Here is a 22,185-nt window from a genome sequence, read left to right on the forward strand (position 1 = left end):
AGCATATGTTACTGCTGCAAGCAACACACACTCTCACGTGGAATTGGCTGAAGGGCAGTGGCAGGTCAGAGGGCAGTGGAGATCCTGCTATTCAGGCTGAGAAGCTGTTACCCTTGTCATGCTATTGCAAAACATTTGGTTTGAGAAACTTTTCCTGGAAAGGGACTGATAGCAAATATTTCAGACTCTGGTCTATATGGTCTCTATTGCAGCTACCCAGTTCTGCTTTGGAAAGCATCCATGAACACTATGTAAATGAGTGGGTGTGGCTGTGTCCCAATAAAACTGGATTTACAAAATCAGGCGGTGGGCTGGACGTGGCCCATGGGCCACAGCTGAAGCCTGGTTCAAACTGTCACCAATTTTACACCGACCATGACCCTGTGGATGTTGTAGCATCAGGAGAAACTGTAGAAACATATCAGGATGTTGGCAAGTTCACTACAGCCTTCAGTAAATAAACAAGAAAAATAAATCCTCGGCCAAACATGGTCCAATGGCAAAATGGAAGCAAACGCAGCTTTGCTAAGTTCCTTTCTGCCTGAAGTCAGCAATCTACATTGATGGAGAATCCAAAGATTTAGAGAGTTACAGAAATGGACCAGTCAATTGCTAGACCAGGAGTTGACAAACTTTCTCTATGAAGTGCCAGATGATAGATAGTACATATTTCAGGCATTGCAGGCCACATAAAGTCTTTTCTTTTTTTTTGTTTTTTGAGACTGAGCTTCGCTCTTGTCACCCAGGCTGAAGTGCAGCAGCGCCATCTTGGCTCACTGTAACCTCCGGCTCCTGGGTTCAAGCTATTCTCCTACCTCAGCCTACTGAGTAGCTGGGATTACAGGTGCCCATCACAATGCCTGGCTAATTTTTTGTATTTTTAGTAGAGATGGGGTTTCATGTTGGTCAGGCTACTCTCAAACTCCTGACCTCAGATGATTCAACTGCCTTGGCCTCCCAAAGTGTAGGGATTACAGGCGTCAGCCACCGTGCCTGGCCCACATGAGATCTTCATTGAATCTTCTTCTTTGCATTATTTTCATTTTTTTTTCTTTTTTAAAGACAGAGTCTTTCTCTGTTGCCCAGGTTGGAGTGCAGTGCCATGATCTCAGCTCACTGCAACCTCTGCCTCCCTAGTTAAAGCAATTCTCCTGCCTCAGCCTCCCAAATAGCTGGGATTGCAGATGCTCACCACCACACCCAGCTAATTTTTGTATTTTTAGTAGAGATGGGGTTTCACCATGTTGGCCAGGCTGGTATCAAATTCCTGACCTCAAGTGATCCACAAACCTTGGCCTCTCAAAGTGTTGGGATTACAGGAGTGGGACACTGGGCCTGGCCGACAACTTTCTTTTTTCTTTTTGATGAAACAGTCTCACTCTGTTGCCCAGGCTGGACTACAGTGGCGAAATCACGGCTCACTGCAGCCTTCACCTCCCAGGTTGAATCACTCCTCCTGCCTCAGCCTCTCCAGTAGCTGGGACCATAACCTGTGCCATCATTCACAGCTTTTTTTTTTTTTTTTTTTTTTGGCAGAAACAGAATCATGCCATGTTGCCCAGGCTGGTCTCAAACTCCTGGGCTCCAGCGATCTTCCCGTCTCACCCTCTCAAAGTGCTGGGATTATGGGTATGAGTCACTGTGCCCAACCATTTACACAACTTTTTAAGAATGCAAGATAAATTTTCAGCTTGTAAGCCATGTAAAAGCAAGTAATCTGCTAAGCCCTGCTATGAACTAACGACCGGTAGTGTGAAGGCAAAAAGCTAAGCAGAAGATAAGATGTACGGGATTCCAGCAAAAGACATACTAGATCCTTTAGCATTTTTCATCAGACAGAGGGACAAGCCGAGAGCGATAGCTCAGATTAGAAGGGCTTTGCAGCTAGGGCCTCAAAGCTCAGAGGCACGGGGCCAGGAATTCTTAGGCTCAAATTATCAGACCCATCACATAAAAGCCATAGGCAGAACTACCCAGATAAGCCACTACTGGATTCCTGACTGTCAAAACCTCTACAACAATAAATGTTTTCTGCTCTGAAAAACACTTAAAAGCAATTAGGTCCAGACAAGACCTTGCATGGTCAAAGGAACCCCATCTGTGACTGAGAAGAGCTTGAATCCAACCCTGAATTAACTCTGAGACACTAGGCTTCACACCCAGAGGAAGAAAGAAAGGGCCTCCTCCACGCTGCCCATCTTAAATCTGCCCACGGGGGACAGCGGATGAAGGACATGGTATCATTGAGCAGAACCAAGAGCAAAGGATGGAGCAGCCACAAGTCTCCTTCCGGCCAGGGAAGGGGATTCCTGGTATTTGTGACCAATAATGAACCTGTGGCCACTGGACACTGATGCTCTGCCTGCCCCTTTTCTAAGGAGACAATTCATGGTAACGTCCTGTGCCGTTGTCTCTATTACCTACGAGGGGCTTTTGGGAGGACATGATTGCACCTTTAGCCACCCACTGCCAGGCCATAAGGAGCCCCCAGCTGGACCCGACTGAGATCACAGCACATCACCTATGGCCATGGAGTGGGAGTTGGAAGTGGAAACTGGTTGAGACTTCAGGTTATATCCCTCTTGGGAAGGGGTTAGTTCATTTCATGAATGTGTAAGAATTTTCATTTTTCGAAACAGAGTTTCTGTTGCCCAGGCTAGAGTGCAGTGGTGCGATCACAGCGCACTGTAGCCTCAACCTCCCAGGTTCAAGGAATTCTCCCTCAGCCTCCTGTGTAGCTGGGACTACAGGAGCACACCCCCATGCCTAGCTGATTTTTTAGTGTTGATAGAGATGGGGTCTTGCTATGCTGCCCAGGCTGATCTCAAACTCCTGGCCTCAAGTGGTCCTCCTGCCTTCACTTCTCAAAGTGCTGGGATTATAGGCATGAGCCACCGCACCCAGCCCCTCACGTTTATATAATTTGGTCTCACTCCTGACTCCTGCCGAGTATTGGGGCAAGGATGAGTGAGTGTGTTACCCAAGACAGACCCATCGGAATCTAGTCCTGGAAACTTGAAACTGAGACTGATATCATCCAGATCAAGGCAGGGACTAAGTTCATCACATTGTACATAACACCTAGCACAATGCTTGTACCATTACAGCTGTGCAAATATTTACTGAATGAATGAATGAATGAATGAGAGGCTGACTTTCTGAATGGAAGAAATATGAAATTGAGTGTTCTGGGATGATCACTATCCACCAGCCACATGGACAAAAAAAAAAAAAAAATTCAAACTAGAAACACAAAGAATGCAGACAGTAGCCTCTGGAGATTTTAGTTTGAAAACCCTGTGTAGCAGTAAGGAAATGAGTGTTCTCAAAATACAAAGATAGCTTTTACTACCTTTGGCATTCCTTAGATAAAAACTAAAGGGTTCTCTCTTTCTCTCTCTCTCTCTTTTCCCCTTTCTCTCTCTCTCTCTCTCTCTCTCTCTGGCTGAATTCTCCAGTTGTCAGCAGAGTATGTGGTATAAAATCATCTGATTCCATCATGACCTCATCCTTTAAAGCAGAGATCTTTATTAAACACAAATGAAATGAAAAAACATAATCTGTTAACAATGAACAGGAAGGTTAAAAAAAAAAAGAACAGGATCAGTCATTTGGGGGGATCCCTGAGAAGTGAAAATATGGGACTGCTTGTTCAAATTTGAAGAACTTTAAAGCCGGGTGCAGTGGCTCCCACCTGCAATTTCAACGCTTTGGGGAGCCAAAGTGGGAGGATCACACGAGCCCAGGAGTTCAAAACCCACATACGCAACATAGTGAGAGACCTCCTTCTATAAAAGAATGAATGAATGGATGGATGAATGAACAAATACATAAATTTTAGGAGCATTCTCCTCCATGACTAAGAAACATTTATTTCTTGTAAGAATGTTCTACTTTATGCCGGACACAGTGAGGGGCTCACACCTGCAGTCCCAGCACTTTGGGAGGCTGAGGCAGGAGGATTGCTTGAGGCCAGGAGTTCTAGACCAGCGTTGGCAACACAGCAAGACTGTGTCTCTACAAGAAATATATAAACTCATTTAAAGTGGCACTAGCAGATCATTCTCCCAAGCATGGGGCCCTTGGATGCACAGAATTGCGTGTGGCTACAGTCCACAGGGCGGCAAAGCAGCAGCCCCATTAAAGAAGCAGAGGTTGTCCAGTGACAAATTGTCCATTTATCAACTGCTCGCTGTAAAAAACGTCCATTGTGATCTTGATGAGAAATCGACTGACCCCCTGCCACCCAAAATGGCAGCCCTCTCCCCTAGATGTCATCACCGTTGGGAACATTCGAGTCTTGCTCTAGGCAATCTGGTTTTAAACTTTATTTTCCATGTACAGTTTCAGATTATACAAAACATAGAAAACGGACTATTTTAAAGGTACATTAAGTAGAAAGTTTCTAACCACCCTAAAATCACATTTCTCCCCAAACCAAGATTCAAAGTCAACCTCTAGGCCTTGCCCTAGCATTTCCCCAACACCACAAAATTGTCCAACTTGCTCTATCATCAGTAACCTTTAAACTATTAGCGAGTTTAGTAACACCCCCAAGGCAGATTTTAAACTATGATACAGCTTCTATCCAGGCCACTGTGTTTAGTGTGTTTACAAACAGGCTTGAAGTTCTAGGTTTCTTCATCATCAGCGAACACAGAGTGTTCTAGAGCTTCAGCCTGTTCGTGAGGGGTGTGCACAAAAGCACAAAAACTATAGCAGAGTGTGTGGGAGTGAGGAGGTCTCTGATGTCCCTGTATTCAGGTATATGTACACACATTCACACAGACCAGCAAGTCAAGCATTCTCCAAACTCATTGGAACAGAGACCCAAAATAATTTTAATGCAAATAACAAAATGAGTTAGTCTGTCTCCATCACATAGCCCCTCAATGAAAGAATTACAGTACTTTATAAAAATGTCATAAAATGCGCAAACTACAGTTCCTTCAAATGCAGTTGATGCTCTCTTTGGTCCTAGTATTTGCTTTTTGGATGTCGACTAATCTTGTTGTTACCGCTCTTGAACAGCTGGTAGTAAGCACCAAGTGGGGGCTGATTCTACCTACAGGGAAGAAGGTTGGATGTCTTCTCCCTGATGCCGTGGTTTCTTTCCCGCTTCCCAAATGCACGTCATACAGCAGGGAAGAGGCATCGCTCATGCCTCAGAAAACCTTCATGGCACAGGTGGATGTGGGCACTGAATGTTGCACGGTAGTGGCAGCCAGCCGGGAAAATCCACAGGATCATGTCAGACTGCATGCAACAAGATACTCGCGTAGTCCTGACGTTTTGGTTTTTTTGTTTGTTTTGAGACAGTCTCGCTCTGTCACCCAGGCTGGAGTGCAGTGGCACAATCTCGGCTCACTGCAACATCCATCTTCAGGGTTCAAGCGATTCTCCTGCCTCAGCCTCCCGAGTAGCTGGGATTACAGGCGCCCACCACCAAGCCCAGCTAATTTTCGTATTTTTAGTAGAGATGGGGTTTCACCATCTTGGCCAGGCTGGTCTTGAACTCCTGACGTTGTGATCTACCCGCCTCGGCCTCCCAAAGTGCTAGTATTACAGGTGTGAGCCACCACACCTGGTCAGTCCTGACATTTTTTGTGAAGGGAATTCATGTATTGCTTGGGAGTTGATCTCTGGTTTGAAGGTACTTTGTTTGTTTCCATTGTGACTGCCAGAAAATTATAGAAAAGCCATTAACATTCAGCTTCCTCCATGAGCTTGGGTAGCAGCATCCTGTTAGCCCCAGGGGTGTAAACCATGGTCTTGAACACAACATGCCCAGTGATGGTTTCTCATGGAGGCAGGAGGTCACATTTGTCCTGTCTCTGGCCCCAGGCTACCCTGTACTGATTGGTGGCTTCTCCATGGGTGGGGGGGTCCTATCTCATAGACTGCAAGCTTCATGAGGGCATGGAGGATATCTGGATTTGCTCACCCCTGTATTTTCAGAGCCTCACACAGTGCCTGGAACACGGTAAACATTTAACACTATTTGTCAAAAACAAATGAACGAAAGAGTAGAAGGAAAGACCCAATCCTGCATTGACAAGACATCCATGGTGGCCCTAAAACTACTCAAACCAGATGTCTCTGAAGCTCCACTGAAAGCGAGCTGATGGCAAACGATCACTCCACTAAGCAGAAGGTCAAGTGCCAAAGGATTTAAATAGCACAAAGTCTCACACTCCATCCCAGGACAGCCTCCAGCATGCTGCTCCAACCAAGAGGAAAAAGACAATGATGTCCAAAGAGCTTCTATCCTGGGATGGTTTCTGGGAGGCCTGCATTGACTGCCACACACACATCATGCTTTGACCCTGCAGGACAAATCTCCAAAAGCTCTATTTCTCAGCGCAGTCTTATAATCACCTGGCAATCATCCACCCAGACCCGCTATCAGCCTGTCCCAAGTGGCACGGGAGACCCTAAAGCCTGAGAACCCCGGCTCTATGGGACCTTCTCACCACATTTGCTGTTGGGACCATGGGCCCCTCCATGGACGTGTTCTCTGGGTGTTACACAGACAGGTACTGCCCAATAAATGTCATATGCACAAACTGAATGGAGCTGTATTTAGACTGATCTAAATGCCTAGATGCCTCCAGGAGCATTTAAAAATAGGCACACATAAAGCAGCTCCCCTCCCATGCCACAGGCCTCGATTTTGAATTCTTTATGGTATTCTCAGAAGCCTCCATCATGGTGTGTAATTAGTTTTCCTTTTTGAGATGGGGTCTTGTTCTGTCACCTAGGCTGGAGTGCAGTAGCATGATCTCGGCTCACTGCAACCTCCACCTCCTGGGTACAAGTAATTCTCCTCCTGCCTCAGCCTCCTGAGTAGCTGGGATTACAGGCATGTGCCACCATGCCTAGCTCATTTTTGTATTTTTAGTAGAGACGGGGTTTCACCATTTTGGCCAGGCTGGTCTCGAACTCCTGACCTCAGGTGATCCACCCACCTTGGCCTCCCAAAGGATGGGATTACAAGTGTGAGCCACTGCGCCCAGCCAGTTTTTCTAATTAATTTTTAATCTGTCTCCTCTACTAGGCCATGAGCCCTAGCAGGAGACTGTCTTGAGAGGGTATCCCCTGTGCCTGGCACATGCATACAAATCATGTTTTATGTTGATGAATGAATGAATGGTGGGCAGCCAGGAATAGCATGAGGTGATGGACAAGAAGGGACAGGCCTTCTGGGATAGGATGGGAAGGATGCTGTACCCCGCTCCTTGAAGGTGTCTATGAGTTCACATGGCCCAGGAATGGAGTTTGGGGCCCTGGAAATAGACAGCTGTGGTGATGGAGGTCAAGGTTTTGGTTTGCTGTAGGGGGTACACCCACCTACCCATCTCCACATGATGACATCCTAGCATTTATGAGGCAGCTCTGCTCACCTGGCCCAGGGACTGTGGTCCCCAACTTCAATGCATCTGAAGTGTTGCCCAGGGAGCGTGTTAGAAATGCAGATTCCCTGGCCCCATCCCTTGAAGACTCTGATTCTGTAGGTCTGGGGTCGGGGTGGGGGGAGCACTGTAGGTTTTGCCTAAGGGTGAGTCTAAATCTGGCACGCAGGTAAAGGATCACCACTCCTAAGGCAAGCAGGCGACACTGTCGGCAAATTTAGGTGAGACTTCTTCTGACCGACCCCTCTACCAGACGGTTGGTTGGGCTCTGATTTGGATACAGACAGAAGGCCAGCGGCTACCCCTGCTTCTCACTTGGCACTTGGGCTACACCTCTCGGGAAGCTGTCGTTCCTCTGCGCGCTCCACCTCACCCCCTTCCCCCGACCACTAGCAGAGAGACTCCGGAGGGGCTTGGGCCAGCTGAGACCTATAGGAATCACATCCCCAGAGAACAGCTTTCCCAGCCCCTCATCTCATCCCATCACAGCCCCATGGTTAAGAAATGTCCTGCCCAGCACTTTTGGATTTGAGCATTGCTGGATTTTTGCTTGTGTCTTGTTGAGACTTTTGAGTGGGCAGCAGTTCTGAATACCAGCCTTCATAGTCTATTCTCTGATCTCAAGAATGCAAAAACTCTTCTCTCTTTTGGATTTTTTTTTCTTTTTCTTTTCTTTCTCTTTTTTTTTTCTTTTTGGCTTTTAAAGGAAACATTACGTTTGCTAGAAAAACCTCACACAAAAATAATGATTATATACAAAATGGTTATCTGAATGTGGATTCTGTACTGCAGCAAAAGCAACCCAGCTCCGGAACTCTATTTGCGCTTCCTCAGTATCAGGTACATCAGGCCGCTGATGAAGGTGCAGGCGAAGGCCACCCACGCCAGGATGTAGGAGTAGCCGTAGCTGCCTCCTTCGGTCAGGTTATAGAATTCCGTGTTTTTCTTGTGAATGTCTTCACGCCTGTCTGTATAAATGGAGGCCGCAATCATGACACACAGACCTGTCAGGAAGAAAGGTGCATTTTGAATAAGTCATGGACCAAGTGCACCCTGGCACCCAGGGACGTACAGCCAGAGGTGAAGACAAACTTCAGCTTTTATTCTTTATGTTGGTTGTTTGTTTTTGGGTTTTTTTTTGTTTTTTTTTTTAGAAAAAAAGGAAGAAAGAAAGAAAGAAAAAAAAGAATGAAGAAGAGGAAGAAAAAGGAAGAGAAAGAGGGAGAGAGAACGGGAGTATTGCTTTATTGCCCAGGCTAGAATGCAGTCTAAAAATGGGAATTGAAAACCTCTTTTATGCCAATAATTGTGCTTAACAGTGGAGACAGGAAGGAATAAGGGAAGAAAATAACAAACAAGCAGCCAACCAATATTTCATTTAAACCTATGAAATGCTATGCAATTATTGAGGAGTGATTTACTTCCAATTATGTAGTCACTTTTGGAATAGGTGTGATATGGTATTGATAAGAATGTGTGTTTTGTGTATTTGAAGTGTAGAGTTCTATAAATGTTTATTAAGTTTACTTGTTCCAGGTCTGAGTTCAAGTCCTGGATGTCCTTGTTAATTTTCTATCTCGTTGATCAGTCTAGTATTGACAATGTGATGTTACAGTCTCCCACTATTATTGTGTGGGAGGCTAAGTCTCTTTATAAGTCATTAAGAACTTAAGTATCTGGGTGCTCCTGTATTGGGTGCGTATATATTTAGGATTGTTAGCTCTTCTTGTTGCATTGATCCTTTTACCATTATGTAATGTCCTTCTTTGCCTCTTTTGATCTTTGTTGCTTTAAAGTCTATTTTATCAGAGGTGAGAACTGCAACTCCTGCTTTTTATTTATTTATTTATTTTTGCTCTCCGTTTGGTTGGTAAATCTTCCTCTGTCCCTTTGAGTCTTTGTGTATCGTTGCATGTGAGATGGGTCTGGATACAGCATACCGATGGGTTTTGGCTTTTTATCCAGTTAATAATATATATGAGTTTAATACTGCCATTTGATGCTAGCTGGATATATTTTTGGAAAGGCTGATACTGGTTGCTCCTTTATATGTATAGTGCTTCTTTCAGAAGCTCCTGCAAAGCAGGCCTGGTGATGGTGAAATCTCTAAGTACTTGCTTGTTTGCAAAAGATTTTATTTTTCCTTCACTTGTGAAGCTTAGTTTGGCTGGATATGAAATTCTGGGTTGAAAGTTCTTTTCTTTAAGGATGTTGAATATTGGCCCCCACTCTTTTCTGGCTTGTAGGGTTTCTGCTGAGAGATCTGCTGTAAGTCTGATAGGCTTCCCTTTGTGGGTAACCTGACCTTTCTCTCTGGCTGCTCTTAGTATTTTCTCCTTCATTTCAACCCTAATGAATCTGACGATTATGTGCCTTGGGGTTGGTCTTCTTGAGGAATATCTCTGTGGTGTTCTCTGTATTACCTGGAGTTGAATATTGTCCTGTCTTACTAGGTTGGGAAAGTTTTCCTGAATAATCTCCTGAAGAGTATTTTCCAACTTGGATTCATTCTCTTCGTCACATTAAGGTAAACCTATCAAATGTAGATTATGTCTTTTCACATAGTCCCATATTTCTTGGAGACTTTGCTCATTCTTTTTTATCCTTTTTTCTCTAATCTTGACTTCTTGTTTTATTTCGTTAAGTTGGTCTTCGAACTCAGATATCCTTTCTTCTGCTTGATCAATTCGACTGTTAAAACTTGTGCATACTTGGCGAAGTTCTCATGTTGTGTTTTTCAGCTCCATTAATTCACCAATATTCCTCTCCAAATTGTCTATTCTCGTTAGCATTTCATCAAACCTTTTTTCAAAGTTCTTAGTTTCTTTGCATTGGGTTAGAACAAGTTCTTTTAATTCACAGAAGTTTCTTATCATCCACCTTCTGAAGTCTACTTCTGTTAATGGAATGCACTCGTTCTCCATCAGGGCTTGTTCCGTTGCTGATGAGGAACTGTGATCCCCTGTAGAGGGAGAGGCATTCTGATTTTGGGTATTCTCAGCCTTTTTACGCTGGTTTCTTCCCATGATTGTAAATTTATCCACCTGTCGTCTTTGTGATTTCCGACTTTTAAATTAGGTTTCTGAGTGGACGTCCAACTTGTTGATTCCCAGTGCTGAAATCTGAGCAATCCACTGCGCTGGCCAAAACAGCAGTGTTAAGATTGATGTTGCTTTTCTGCCCGGGAATCGGCCAAAAGGACCCAGTCCCTCTCACTCTGCACCAAGAACTGCCGCGCCGGCCACAAGAGTCGCGCTGGTGACCTGTGGGGCTCCTCCGCTGGGAATCTCCTGGTCCATGAGCAACAAAAATTCATCTGAAAGTGTGGCGTCCTCTGGTTCTCTGCACTTTCACTGGGAGCTACAATCCCGAGCTGCTAGTGATCAGCCATCTTGGATCTCTCTTGTTTGTTTTTGAGATAAGAGTCTCACTCTGTCGCCAGGACTGGAGTGCAGTGGCATGATCTCGGCTCACTGCAACCTCCACCTCCCAGGTTCAAGTGATTCTCCTGCCTCAGCCTCCTGAGTAGCTGGGATTACAGGCACCCACCACTATGCCCAGCTAATTTTTTGTATTTTTTTAGTAGAGACGGGGTTTCACCATGTTGCCCAGGCTGGTCTCAAACTCCTAACCTCATGATTTGCCTGCCTCAGCCTTTCTAAGTACTGGGATTACAGGTGTGAGAGACCATGCCCAGTCTATTCTTTATTTTTTATTAGTTTTTTGTAGAGACAGGATTTTGCCATATTACCCAGGCTGGTCTTGAACTCCTGAGCTCAAGGAATCCTCCTGTCTTGGCCTCCCAAAGTTCTGGGATTACAGACGTGAGCCACTGCGTGCAGCCTTAAGCTCTTATTATTAATACATATTTATTTTAGACTCTTGGAAAAATTACAAGTGATATTTTGTGGCAAGATGTTGCCACCTACCCCTAGCTCTTGTGCTTCCCATTCTTGCTAACTCAACCCAGTTTTGTTTGGGCAGCCACATCACCAGCCCAGAGGGTGAACATAACTGGTCTAAGCAGAGGTCTACAGACGTGTCCTGCAAAGGGCCAGACGGTAAGCAGTTTAGGTTTTCTGCGGGCCACAGTCAAACTACTCACGTCTGCCGCAGAAGGGTGACAACAGCCATAGACAATACAAAAATAAGTGGTCGTGGCGGTGTTACAATAAAACTTTATTTACAAAAACACGTGGCAGGCCAGTTTTGGCCTATAAGCCATAGTTTGCCAACTTTCTTCTTGGCAATCTGGTTCCTGTTTACTTGTTACAGATGGGTCACTATGTGTCCCAGTTCTGACCACAGAAAACCTTGAGTGAAAAATATAACTTCCTGGGCGGAGCATGGTGATTCACGCCTGTAATTCAGCACTTTGCGAGGCCGAGGCCAGTGGATCACCTGAGGTCAGGAGTTTGAGACCAGCCTGGCCAACATGGTGAAATCCTGTCTCTACTAAAGATACAAAAAATTAGCCGGGCATGGTGGTGGGTGCCTGTAATCCCAGCTACTTGGGAGGCTGAAGCAGGAGAATCGTTTGAACCCAGGAGGCAGAGGTTGCAGTGAGCCAAGTTCGTGCCGTCGCACTCCAGCCTGGGCAACAAGAGCAAACACTTTGTCTCAAAAAGAAAAAAAAAAAGACTGCCTAAAAAGAGAGAGATGAGGGAAGAGAAAGCTTTTTAAAGTTGCTTTATTTTCTCTTGCTGACTGCTTTAGATATTGTCGGATTAGGATGAAATGTCTGGAGTTGCAGCAACCTTTTTGGAGCCATGAAGAGGTTAACATCAACACTAAAGATGACAGAACAGAAGGATGGAATGAGTGGAAGAGCTTGAAGTTGATGCTGCTAAATCAGCTCCAGAACCTTCCACCTCCAGAGTACCTGTCATGTAAAAATAGTAACTATCTTTGCGGCTGAAGTCACAGTTAATTGGATTTTCTCTTGCATGCAGCCAAAAGCATCCTAATTGTAATACTTGTGGTTCTTGGCCAGATGCAGTGGCTCATGTCTGTAATCCCAGCACTTTGGGAGGTTGAGGCGGGCAGATCACTTGATGCCAGTAGTTCAAGACCAGCCTGGCCAACATAGCAAAACCTCGTCTCTACTAAAAATACAAAAATTAGCTGGGCGTGATGGTGCACACCTGTAGTCCCAGCTACTACTTGGGAGCCTGAGGCATGAGAATCACTTGAACCTGGAAGGCAGAGGTTGCAGTGAGCCAAGGTCACACCATTGCACTCCAGCTTAGGCAACAGAGCAAGACCCTGTCTCAAAAAATAAAAAAAAGAAATATTTGCAGTCCCAGTATTTAGAGACATGAGTGCTAAGATGAGGTTAAGTGCTGTGGTTCTCCTTGTGGGACCTACCCTTTCCTGGTTGGGCAGTTTTGGTGGGACTGTCCTTCAAGATGCCGACATTCTCTGGCCAGGGACCGAGTGAGTAGACAGTCTCTGCCAATCAGACTCTCACTCCTGGAAACTTGAATATAAACAGTCACCCTGTCAGGGTTCCTTGATTCTGAATCTCCCTGAAGCCGCTGCCTGTCAGTTGCTGGTGTCTGAGTCTTCTTTCCAAGACCTAGGTTTTCACCTTTTCCTTTGATTATTGCAAGCTACCCCCGGAATTCCATCTCTCACATGCGTTCGAGTATTTGCTGCTTGTGTCTAAAACTCCCTGCCTGATATGGCATCTAAACACTCTGCAGTTTGAAGCAGAACAGGGAAGCCCAGGTCTTTGGACGAGAAAATGGGCAAAGGAGCTGGGGAGAAGGGGATGCTATGGAAGGAGAATGAGGAGATGTGACTTTCATGTTAAAATGCGGGGGGAATTTTCTTCACATATATATATATATTAGGGTAATCAATTTAGCTAAGTGGCCTTACAGATAAACAGACAGACAGACAATAACAGAAAATAAACTTCTGAAGCTGGGCGCAATGGCTCACGCCTGGTATCCCAACACTTTGGGAGGCTGACCTTGGTGGATTGCGAGAGCAGACTAGGCAACATGTGAAACCCCATCTCTACAAAAAATACAGGAATTAGCCAGGCATGGTGGCACATGTCTGTAGTACCAGCTACTCAGGAGGCTGAGGTGGGAGCATTGCTTGAGCCCTGGAGGCTGAGGCTGCAGTGAGCTGTGATCTCACCACCGTCCTTCAGCCTGGGCAACAGAGAGAGAGCCCGTCAAAAGAAAGAAAGAAAGAAAAGAAAACAAAAGAAAAGAAAAGAAAAGAAAAGAAAGAAAGAAAAAGAGAGAGAGAAAGTAAAAAAGAAAAAAGAAAAGACTTCAGTTAGTAACTGCCTAAGCCCCCTTGCTCCCCACAACTTAAATGACAGGATTCAATTGCCTTTAATGGGGTTGGTGAGGGTGGAGGGTTCATGCCTCTAACTGGCAGATACAGAGACAGTAAAGGAGGGGATCAGACACCTCCTCGCTACCTCGCCGGGGTCCTCGGGAAGGTCGCATTCTCCCTTAGGCCTCATTTGGTCTGGGTTGTTGTTCTCCAGCGCTTGGCTCAGGGACAAGAATACAAACCCCCAGGCTCTAACCCTGACTCTGGTTCAAGAGGGCAGGCTGGGGCCTTGGGAGTCTGCACTTCAGAAAAGTCCCCAGAAGGGCTGTGGTGGACGTGGCGGAGTCAGGGGCGGGTCTCAAGATCAAGTGACCCTCCGGAGTCTTTTGCACTTGAAAACACTTTCATTCTCTGCCTGTACCTAGAAGGGGTGGCATCCGGATGTCCAGTTAAGATGTCCCAAGGGGTGAGAACGCTGAATGTGACCAGCCACCCCACTTTGCCCTGGACTGGGGTTTCCTAGGATGCGAGGCTTTCAGTTGATTTTACTTTATTTTTTGAGACAGAGTCTCATTCTGTCCCCCAGGCTGGGGTGCAGTGGTGATATGGTCTGGCTGTGTCCCCACCCAAATCTCACCTTAATTGTAATAATCCCCACATGTCAAGGGCAGGGCCAGGGGAGATAATTGAATCACGGGGGTGGTGGTTCCCCCAGACTGTTCTCATGGCAGTGAATAAGTCTCACGAGATTGGAGGGTTTTATAAAGGGCATTTCCCCTGCACACACTCTCTCCGCCACCATGGAAGAAGTCCCTTTGTTCTTCCTTTGTCTTCCACCATGACTGTGAGGCCTGCCCAGCCACGTGGAAGTGTGAGTCCATTAAGCCCCTTTCCTTTGCAAATTAGCCAGTCTCAGGTATGTCTTTATCAGTGGTGTGAAAATGGACAGCACCCCACAGCTCACTGCAGCCTCCACCTCTCAGGCTCAGATGACCTCCCACTCCAGCCTCCTGAGGAGCTGGGACTACAATTGTGCTCCTCCATGCATGGCTAATTTTTTTTTTTTCCTCACTATGTTGCCCAGGCTGGTCTTGAACTCCTGGGCTCAAGCAATCCTCCTGCATCGGCCTCCCAAAGTGCTCCTGCACCTGGGCGGGACTTGTGTCAGGCAAACTAGAACAAGTCGTCACTGCACCGTGCTGATGACACATCTCAGGGTCATCCTGAGGGCATGGCAGGTTTGGACTTGACCCTAGCCTGGGAAGTGGAGGGCTGGAAGGAGGTGGCAGTTATGGTGATTACAGCCAAGCAGCCTAAGTTGGCTCTGACACCCAGATTACTTGCCTTCATCAAGCCACCTGTTAACTCCTTACTGAAAAGCACCCTACAAGGGACTTCTGCCTTTTGTCATCAGAATGCTTTAAATCATCACTGAGAAACAACAAATGATCATGCTGTGGCTTCTTACTTCTGACCTGACTTCAGCCTTGCTAAAATTCCTAGGCAGAAAAAAAAGGCTCCGAGACCTCTACTTCCTCTGAGTTCCTCTAGGACGGAGGCAGTGCCTTGTTCATCTATTTAGCCCCTGCAGCCAGCACAGGCCTGAAACCTGTTGATGGCTTCCCATCAGCTTAGGACAAAGACTCCAGATCCTTTCTAAGGCCTGCAAGGCTCCATGGGGTGTGGCCCTGCCTGCCCCGCTGGCTCATTTCCCACTTCCCACTGTGCTGCAGCCCCACTGGGCAGCCCTCCACCCCTCACATCACAGGGCTTCCGTCATGCTGTTCCCTCCACCCAGGACACTGTTCCCTCCTCTCTGTACTGAGACGGAACACTGTGGACAGCAACTCGTACTCACCCTCCAGATCCTCTGGCTTCAGGTCTTCAAGACGCCTTCCCTGGACTCCCAACTAAATCCAAACTCCAGCATTTAAAACATCCCACTGCAGTACAGCATGCACGTGCACACACACATATACACAAGCACACAGCACTGCTCGGCTGCCAGTTTCTCCTTTCCAAATCCTCCCTCCTCCTGGTTCCCTCCTGGTGGCTGGGAAGGGAGTGCTTATTCCAGAAAGCCCCTCGTTAGGGAAGCACGCCGACTTACTTACATGACATTAGCTGGATGATGGAGGTTAACACAAACCTCTCTCCCTGCTTCAGACGGAAGAGCTGGAGCAAGAAGATGAAGAAGGCGATGCAGCAGAGAATGGTGGAGAGGATCATGGTGGCCTGGACCGCCTGCAGCGTGGAGTATTCTGCGGGAAAAGGGTGGGGGCGCAGGACTGAGGACCCTGGCCAGCCAGCACTGCGGGGTGCAGTGACCGCAGCAGCTCCAGAATGGGGGTGACAGGAGGCAAACAGGAAGGGGTTCAGGCTGTCATCTACATGGTCTGAGCACAAGGGCAGGCAAAGAGTCTTCCAGATCCCCTGCCCCTTGCCTCCAGTGTCCATTTGACAGGACAATCCTCGACATCCTTATCTGGAAGACAGAGTGAGAAGACCACCTGTTCTGTGTTCTTCCCAGTCTGGTCACAGCCTTCAAATGCTTGAGCTGTAGACAGGGGATGCTTTTTTTTTTTTTTTTTAAAGATGGAGTGTTGCTCTGTTGCCAGGCTAGAGTGCAGTGACATGATCTCAGCTCACTGCAACCTCCAACTCCCTGGTTCAAGCTATTCTTCTGCCTCAGCCTCCCAAGTAGCTGGGATTACAGGCGCATGCCACCATGCCCAGCTAATTTTTGTATTTTTAGTAGAGACGGAGTTTCACCATGTTGGCCAGGATGGTCTCAATCTCCTGACCTCATGATCCACCCGCTTTGGCCTCCCAAAGTGCTGGGATTACAGGCATGAGCCATCGTGCCTGACCAGGGGATTCTTTTAAAGTACAAATCCCAGGGTCCAACGTGGTAGATTCTGACTCAAGAACTCAGGATGCGGCCTTAGGGGTCCACATTTTAGAGAGGGATTCTCACAGACTTGGGGTTCATGGGACTTGTGGAAGTGCTCTGCGGACTCCATAGTAGCCTGCAGGTATCAGAGGCTGATCTTCACGGTCACTACCTACGAAGAGGAGGAGAGCTCCTTTCTTTCAGGTCAGCCTTAACACAGACTGGGGTGTGAGAGTTTGGGGCTCATACAGAGAAGTTTCAGTGGAGAAGGGAGGTGTGGGGTGAAGGGTGTCACCTGGAGGCAGGTCACAGTGAAGCTATGTGTAGAAAGCTATGGGGCATAGGGAAAGTGTCCTGCACATGGGTTACAGCCACCTTCATGGACCTCAGTTTCCTCACCTGTAAAATGGGAATACTTTTTTTTTTTTTTTGAGACAGGGTCTCATTCTGACACCCAGGCTGGAGTACAGTGGCACAATCATAGCTCACTGCAGCCTTGAACTTTTGAGCTCAAGTGATCCTCCTGCCTCAGCCTCCTATGTAGCTGGGACTACAGGCGTGTCTGGCTAATTAAAAAAAATTCTGTAGGGATGAAGTCTTGATATGTTGCTCACGGTGGTCTTGAACTCTAAAATGGGGACACTAATAGCTCCTCCCTCACTGGGCTGGGAAGGGAAGGTAAACTCATCTACGTAAGGGGGTTTAGATGGTGCAGGCGAGGTGGGAGTCCTGTTTAAGAGCTGAATGTTGGGCCGGGTGCGGTGGCTCACACCTGTAATCTCAGCACTTTGGGACGCTGAGGCAGGTGGATCACCTGAGGTCGGAAGTTCGAGACCAGCCTGACCAACATGGAGAAACCCCGTCTCTAGAAAAATACAAAATTAGCCGGGCATGGTGGCACGTGCCTGTAATCCCACCTATTTGGGAGGCTGAGGCAGGAGAACTGCCTGAACCCAGGAGGCAGAGGTTGTGGTGAGCTGCACAGAAAATCTAAGGACACACCTTCCTTTTACTTTTTTTTTTGAATTTTGCAGTTTTGCCTGAAAACTCACTGGATCGAACATAATTTCTAAGTGCTTAATGAAACGTTTAGAGCCATGGATTTAACTCATCCTGGCTGCACATTACGGTTACTTGGAATGCATCTAGCCTCTCCCCCAATTCCTTAAGGGGAGCAAAAGAAGTCAGACCTGCTCCCCTCTATCACACACACCACATGACCCCGTTCCTATGAAGCCCAGGAACAGGTGGAAGTGAGTGATAGTGACCGAAGTCAGAAGTGGTTGCCCTCTGGGCAGAAGGCAGTGGCAACTGTGTAGAAGGGGGCCCAAGGAACTTTCTGGAGAGTTGGGAATATTCTCTGTCTTCCTTTGGATGGTGGTTACATGGGTGTTTATACAATTGTCAAAACCCATCAAACTGAGCCCTTAAGAACGCTGCATTTCCTTGTTTGTAAATTATAACTCCATTTTAAAAAAAGAAAAAGAAAGAAAACCCAGCAGGCTCTCCTGAGATGAAATAAATCAGAATGTCGGGCATGGAGACCAGGCATCGGGGCTTCGTAAAGTCACTGAGGAAATTCCAACGTGGGGCCAAATGGTGACCCCTGGCTTAGAGCATTACTTCCCAAATCTGCCCAGTCCCAGGGATCACTTGGATTGCTTATTAAAAATACAGATTCCCAGGCCTCTCCTCCTGGAGATTCTGCTACCATTTCCCTGGAGTGGGGACCAGGAATCTGTATTTTCAGCAACAAGTGACCCATGATGGGGCAAACGGGGAAAACATGGCTTTAGGGGAAAGGATGAATATATGTTTCTAGAACAGGGTTTCTCAAAGCTGGGAGGGGGTGCAGGATGTGCCCACAAGGCAGCCCCTGAGACCAGTGTGTGTGGAATGCAATGAGGATGGGAAACCACAAAAATCCACTGAATGAGAGGGATGCTCACTTTGCTGTCTAAATTCCTCTAAGGGGTGGCTGCGGTGGCTCACGCCTGTAATCCCAACACTTTGGGAGGCAAAGGGCGGGTGGATCACCTAAGGTCAGGAGTTCGAGACCAGCCTGGCCAACATGAAAAAACCCCGTCTCTAATAAAAATACAAAAATTAGCCTGGCGTGGCACACAACTCTAATCCTGGCTACTCGGGACGTTGAGGCGGGATGATAGCTTGAACCCAGGAGGCGGAGGCTGCAGTGAGCAGAGATCGCACCACTGCATCCCAGGGTAGGTGACAGAGTGAGACTCCATCTCAAATAAATAAATAAACAAATAAATTCCTCTAAGGACCTCAAAGAGGAGTTCTCCACTTCCTCTAAGGACCTCAAGGATGTCTTCCTCCACCGGCTGCTTTAGCGCTTTAAAAACACCTGCTAATATCCGGGTGTTTTAGGTTGCTTGTTTTTTAACATGGAAAGGACCAGAAGCTTCAGGAGGCTTCAGGAGGGAAGTGTGTCTGACTAGACTTTAAACATCATTGGGCTTTCAATCTAGTATTTTCAGAAAGCTTCCCTTCTTTTATGGCAAGTGATAGTAGTTTATCACTCATGGGAAGGACATGAAGTTCTCTTTAAAATAGACATGGTTTAGGAGGCCAAGGCAGGTGAATCACTTGAGCTCAAGAGTTTAAGACTGGCTTGGGCAACACGGTGAAACCCTGTCTCTACAGAAAATACCAAAAAATTAGCTGGGTGTGGTGGCACACACCTGTAGTCCCAGCTACTCAGGAGGCTGAGGTGGGAGGATCACTTGAACCTGGGGGGCAGAGGTTACAGTGAGCCATGAATGCACCACTGCACTCCAGCCAGGGTGACAAAGCGAGACCCTGATTCAAAAAATAAAGGAAAATAAAAGAGATTTATGGGCAGGCACAGTGGCTCCTGCCGATAAATCCAAGCACTTTGGGAGGCCAAGGTGGGAGGATCACTTGAGGCCAGGCATGGGAGACCAGCCAGGGAAACAAAGCAAGACCCTGTCTCTACTACATAAATAAACACAGTAGCTTTATGTACAGAAAGTGGGCTATTTTAAAAGTAAACTTTTTAAAGTAAAAAAAGTCAACAACGTTTTTCGGTAGAGGGATAGACAGTGCATATTTTAGGTTTTGGTCTCTTGTCAAATGTTCTTTTTGTTTTGTTTTTAGGGGTGTGTGTGTGTGTGTTTAAACAACTTTTAAAAATGTAAAAACTGTTCTTAGCTCCTGGGCCAAACAAAAATAGGCCCTGGACTGAATTTGGCCAGTGGTTCACCAGCCTGTTTCAAGGAAAAATAAGTAAATAATCCCATGTGGAAGATGCAGAACACAGAGGCTGGGAAACACAGCCACAGAGCCCAGCAAGCCCTCCCAGCTGCCTCGCACACTGGCGACAGCTGGGCCTTGCAGAGCACAGGGAAGGACGGCTGTCCCAGGGCCAGAGGTTAGCATGACCAATGAACAGATCGAGATGGAAGGGAGACCGATGCTGTTCCGTGGCTACAGGCACAGGCTTTAGAGTTGGTCACATCTAGACTGGAATCCTCTGCCTCCATCATTCACTCCTGGCTATGTGGCCTTGGGTAACTTAACTGCTCTACGCCTCAGTTTCCCCATTTTAAAATGGGGCCTATGGTCCGTGCCTGATAGGGCTACGAGATCATGTATGTAAAGGACTTAGACCCATGCCTCACAGTAAACTTTAAGTAAATGGTGCCTTCTACTGGTACTTTTGCTGCTTTTATGATGAATATGGGTATTGTTACTGAGTGTGGTGGGAATCTGGGACCCAGGGCATAGGCTCCTTTGCTCCCTAACAGGATTGTCAGATTTGGCAAACAAACAAAAACAAACGAGACAGGGTGCTCAGTAAATGAACAGCTAATAGACAACAAATAATTTTTAGGCCAGGCATGGTGGCTCACATCTGTAATCCCAGTACTTTGGGAGGCTGAGGTAGGCAGATCGCTTGAGCCCAGGAGTTCGAGACCAGCCTGGGGGCAACGTGGTGAAACTCCATCTCTACAAAAATTAGTGGGGCATGTTGGTGAGTGCCTGTAGTCCCAGCTACTTGAGAGGCTGAGATAGGAGGACCACTTGAGCCCAAGAGGTCAAGGCTGCAGTGAGTCATGACGGCGCCACTGCACTCCAGCCTGGGTGACAGAAAGAGATCCTGTCTCAAAAAAAAAAAAAAATGACTAACCCCTCCATCAACCAACAAAAAAAAGTAACTTTTAATATAAATATGTCCCATGTTATAATAATATTCAGGACACAGTCAGGCCGAGCATGGTCGCTTATGCCTGTAATCCCAGCACGTTGGGAGGCTGAGGTGGGTGGATCACCTGAGGTCAACAGTTAAGACACCAGTCTGACCAACATGGTGAAACCCCTAAAAATACAAAATCTTGTAGGGCCCATCTCTACTAAAAATACAAAAATTAGCTGGGTGTGGTGGTGTACGCCTGTAATCCCAGCTACTTAGGAGGCTGAGACAGGAGAATCACTTGAACCTGGGAGACGGAGATTGCAGTGAGCCAAGATCGCACCATTGCACTCCAGCCTGGGTGACAGAGCGAGACTCTGTCTCAAAAAAAAATGAAATAAAATTTGGGACATAGTCACACTAAAAACAGTACTTATTGTTTACCTGAAATCTCTAATTTAACTGCGTATACTGTATTTTATCAGGCAGCTGGGATCCCAAAGTATCTATTCCATTAGTTCTATGACGAAAAACAGAACCATTCACTTCATAATGGAAGACAGTGGACAGTATGTTTTTGAATGGATTTTCTGTATATCAAAGCTTTTTCATGTATTTTAGCTCACTGAAGAGTTAGGCACAGCAAGGGCATCATTACTTCTGTTCTATGGCTGAGGATGCTGAAATTGACCGGCCCAATGCGAGGCCACATGGCTTGTTCCTAAGAACAGAAGCCAGATCTTGGAATTTTTTTTTTTTTTTAAGACAGAGTTTCACTCTGTCACCCAGGTTAGAGTACAGCGGCACGATCTCACCGCAATCTCTGCCTCCTGGGTTCAGGCAATTCTTCTGCTTCAGCCTCCCCAGTAGCTGGGATTACAGGCATGCACCACCACATCCAGCTAATCTTTTGTATTTTCAGTAGAGACAGGGTTTTGCCATATTGGTCAGGCTGGTCTCAAACTCCTGACCTCAAGTGATTCACCCACCTGCCTCCCAAAGTGCTGGGATTACAGGCATGAGCTACTGCACCTGGCTAGATCTCAGATTTCTTACTGCTGGAGGGGAAAAAGCGATTGGAGAGTAAATTATGGTCTCTGAGCCTATTTAGAGGTGAGGCTTGGATTAAAAAAAGGAGAGTAGGGAAAATTCTATTTTTTTTTTTTTTTTTTTTTAGACAGAGTCTTGCTCTGTTGCCAGGCACCAGGCTGGAGTGCAGTGGCTCAATCTCAGCTCACTGCAACCTCTGTCTCCCAGATTCAAGCAATTCTCCTGCCTCAGCTCCCGAGTAGCTGGGACCACAGGTGTGCGCCACCATGCCCAGCTAATTTTTGTATTTTTTAGTAGAGACGGGGTTTCACCATGGTCTCGATCTCTTGACCTCGTGATCTGCCCACCTCGGCCTC

At 46.7% G+C, this 22,185-nt stretch overlaps 1 protein-coding gene across 2 annotated transcripts in view; it reads right to left on the reverse strand.

Moving 5' to 3' along the window:
- Positions 1-2,338: 2,338 nt before the first annotated feature.
- Positions 2,339-22,185, reverse strand: part of EMP2 (epithelial membrane protein 2) — a 61,321-nt gene continuing 41,474 nt past the window's right edge. Inside the window, exons 4-6 of one of the 2 annotated variants that reach the window (XR_010337349.1) lie at positions 15,824-15,970; positions 6,411-8,416; positions 2,339-2,692 (exon numbers count right to left, since the gene is read on the reverse strand). Coding sequence is in view for 1 of the 2 variants with exons in the window: in XM_064362453.1 (XP_064218523.1) it covers positions 8,229-8,416; positions 15,824-15,970 (335 nt within the window). In the remaining variant the exon portion in view is untranslated. Of the gene's footprint in view, positions 2,693-4,313; positions 8,417-15,823; positions 15,971-22,185 lie in introns of those variants that run through there. The other variant, XM_064362453.1, reaches the window with a different exon arrangement.

The sequence above is a fragment of the Aotus nancymaae genome, unplaced genomic scaffold (assembly GCF_030222135.1).
Source record: "Aotus nancymaae isolate 86718 unplaced genomic scaffold, 86718_ANA_hifiasm-v0.15.2.pri h1tg000049l, whole genome shotgun sequence".
Taxonomy (NCBI): Eukaryota; Metazoa; Chordata; class Mammalia; order Primates; family Aotidae; genus Aotus; species Aotus nancymaae.